Raw genomic sequence first — 3,390 nt, 5'->3', positions numbered from 1 at the left:
TCAACTTCACTTACTTTACTCGTGAAAACTCGTGTTCGACATATCTAACCGGAATAACAGTTTGGGGTAAAATACGGAGAAATGATCAGAACGGAAGAGGTTAAAAATCTCGGATTTAAATGGTAATTGTTTACTGAAGAGGGCGTGGTCTAGTTGTTGATAAGTTAACTGTGTTGAACGGTAGGTTAGGCCTAACTGTTAAAGGGAGCTGTAGAGTATATCACGTTAAATCGCTGATATACTGTATGTGTTTCATTATAGTTAAGTTAAAATAGTTGGTAGTGTAAAATCAATAGGGCTAGATCAACCAATGGTTCTACTCGGCCATAGAGACGTGCAGCCTAACTCTAGCTTTAAACACTAACAATATATATATATAAATACAAACTTGTAGTTTTAACCATTCTATTACCAAGCTGGATTCCAACAGAGAAACATCTCATCTGACTCAGACCAACAGACCCTCAAACACACGCCCAGCTACATGGGCTAGGAGGAAGAGAAGTAATGGAAAGATGCTGACTGTCCAGCCAGTCGCAGAGCAGGGTGACGGGGAGGTTCCCCCGGACCTACCCCCAGAAGTTCAGAAAGAGTATGATGGGATTGAGAAGTGGTTGGACGAACACCCAGAATATGTTCACGATTATTTTGCTCGGAAAGCTCAACAAAGTATGGTTGATGGATGGTTGATATCTCACGCTATAAAACAATCCGGACTAACCTCGGAACCATCCTCCAGTAGTTCTAATTCTAAACCTAGCTCAGGCGCCAACACCCCCGTTCGCAAAATATCTGCTCAAGAGTTTGATAAGGGTGGAATATTAAAACCTATGATCTCAAAAGTAGACGGAACCCCGACGTTTCTGGATCCTGTGCCATCAACGTCTGGTCAAGGAAAGTCCCATCGGAAATCTAAAAGTGAGTTAAAATCGCTGGATGAAAGGGAGTTAATGTACGAACTTGTGATAGATATTTGTAATGATCTGGATTTAAGGAGTTTGTGTTATAAAATTTTGTTAAATTTGTCTATCGTGTTAAACGCAGATCGGTGCTCGTTGTTTTTAGTCCAGGGGAAAGGAACTAATGAAAAATGGCTCGTTTCGCAACTTTTTGATGTTTGTTGTGATTCAACTTTTGAGGAAATTTGTGAGCGCGAGGAGGAGATTCGGATTCCGATGGGTAAGGGAATTATTGGATATGTCGCTCAGACAGGAGAAGTTGTGAATATCCCAGACGCTTATCAGGTCAGTTTTTTCATTCATTCATCAATTCATTCATCAATTCATTCATACATTCATTTGTACATTAACAGGCAAACATATTTCATTTCAATTTTTTTTACTCAGTTTTTTTTTAAAAAATGCTCATCAAATTGTTTGTTATCTTTCATTCATTCATTTATTCATTCATTCAGCTTGGACTTATTCATTCATTTATTCTTTTCGTTTAATCATAATCATTTTTTTTCATTCATTCATTCATTCTTTCATTCATCTTGACCTCATTCTTTCATTCATTTAAAACTTTTTGATACATAAATATCATGTTACAACTTCCAGGTTGAGTTTTTACACTGGTGATATTTTAACATAGGATATATATCCTTATTCTGATAGTTACTAGCTCTTATTACTATCTTTAACAGATGTAGGTAGGGTAGAGCCAGAAAAACTATGCCTATTTAAGGTTTTTTTTTTTACAACACTCTAGAAGCTACTATTGCTATATAACACTCTAGAAGCTACTATTGCTATATAACACTCTAGAAGCTACTATTGCTATATAACTCTCTAGAAGCTACTATTGCTATATAACTCTCTAGAAGCTACTATTGCTATATAACTCTCTAGAAGCTACTATTGCTATATAACTCTCTAGAAGCTACTATTGCTATATAACTCTCTAGAAGCTACTATTGCTATATAACTCTCTAGAAGCTACTATTGCTATATAACACTCTAGAAGCTACTATTGCTATATAACACTCTAGAATCTACTATTGCTATATAACACTCTAGAAGCTACTATTGCTATATAACACTCTAGAAGCTACTATTGCTATATAACACTCTAGAAGCTACTATTGCTATATAACACTCTAGAAGCTACTATTGCTATATAACTCTCTAGAAGCTACTATTGCTATATAACACTCTAGAAGCTACTATTGCTATATAACACTCTAGAAGCTACTATTGCTATATAACACTCTAGAAGCTACTATTGCTATATAACACTCTAGAAGCTACTATTGCTATATAACTCTCTAGAATCTACTATTGCTATATAACTCTCTAGAAGCTACTATTGCTATATAACACTCTAGAAGCTACTATTGCTATATAACACTCTAGAAGCTACTATTGCTATATAACTCTCTAGAAGCTACTATTGCTATATAACACTCTAGAAGCTACTATTGCTATATAACACTCTAGAAGCTACTATTGCTATATAACACTCTAGAATCTGCTATTGCTATATAACACTCTAGAAGCTACTATTGCTATTTACGTTTTTTTCAGGATATAGTCTGGAATACATTCTACACTAATAATAAAACATATTAAACATAATTATACATAGAGTACAACTCTTATATATAAACTATTCAAAATATTATAGAAAACTGCACCTTAAATAATATAATAGTACTATCTTTACTGTTGTAAGATCTTATAGTTTTGGAAAACCTAAATCACAGTATTGGCTATGTGGACTCTAGCCTTGTGAATTATGAAAAGCATGCAGGGCTAAGGAACCTAAATACTAAGTAAAATTTCCCCTAATACTATAAAGATTCAGGGGCAGTAATTCATTTCTTATGATGACTTGCCGTCTGCTCCACAAAATTCTCTTTAGAAACCTTTTAATGTCCAACAGAGACAATTTCTAATAAACAGTGAATGTCAAAACAAAGTAATTTCCTATAATTATAGACAAGAGGTTGACAATTTCAACCTGAGGTCTGTTGTAAAAAAAAACTTATTTTTTTGAAAATTGTAGTTGTACATCAGGCCTAGTTAGACATCAATGATTGGTTGAAGTTACTATTTTGCCAATATCAGATTTCTAGCGTGTTGTAACTTTTAGATAGCCGTAAACATTCAATACTCGAACTCTGATTGGTTATAACAATGATATTATTTATTGACCAATCAGATTTCTAGCTTGTTGTGGAAAACATCGTAACTTTATGATAATCGTAAACATACAATACTCGAACTCTGATTGGTTGATGTTATAACAATGATATTATTTATTGACCAATCAGATTTCTGGCTTGTTGTGGGAAACATCGCAACTTTACGATAATTGTAAACATACAATACTCGAACTCTGATTGGTTGATGTTATAACAATGATATTATTTATTGACCAATCAGACTT

At 34.0% G+C, this 3,390-nt stretch overlaps 1 protein-coding gene across 1 annotated transcript; it reads left to right on the top strand.

Annotated features, from left to right (window-relative positions):
- Window positions 1-515: 515 nt before the first annotated feature.
- LOTGIDRAFT_156433 (hypothetical protein) lies at window positions 516-2,570 on the top strand (the record flags this gene model as incomplete). Its single annotated transcript, XM_009047069.1, has 2 exons — window positions 516-1,244; window positions 2,526-2,570. 2 exons carry the CDS (start codon window positions 516-518, stop codon window positions 2,568-2,570), a joined length of 774 nt encoding a protein of 257 aa, XP_009045317.1.
- Between the last annotated feature and the right edge of the window lie 820 nt (window positions 2,571-3,390).

Source organism: Lottia gigantea (assembly GCF_000327385.1).
Source record: "Lottia gigantea unplaced genomic scaffold LOTGIsca_11, whole genome shotgun sequence".
Taxonomy (NCBI): Eukaryota; Metazoa; Mollusca; class Gastropoda; family Lottiidae; genus Lottia; species Lottia gigantea.
Note: the sequence above shows the minus strand (reverse complement) of the source record. Positions and strands in the feature narration are given on the sequence as shown.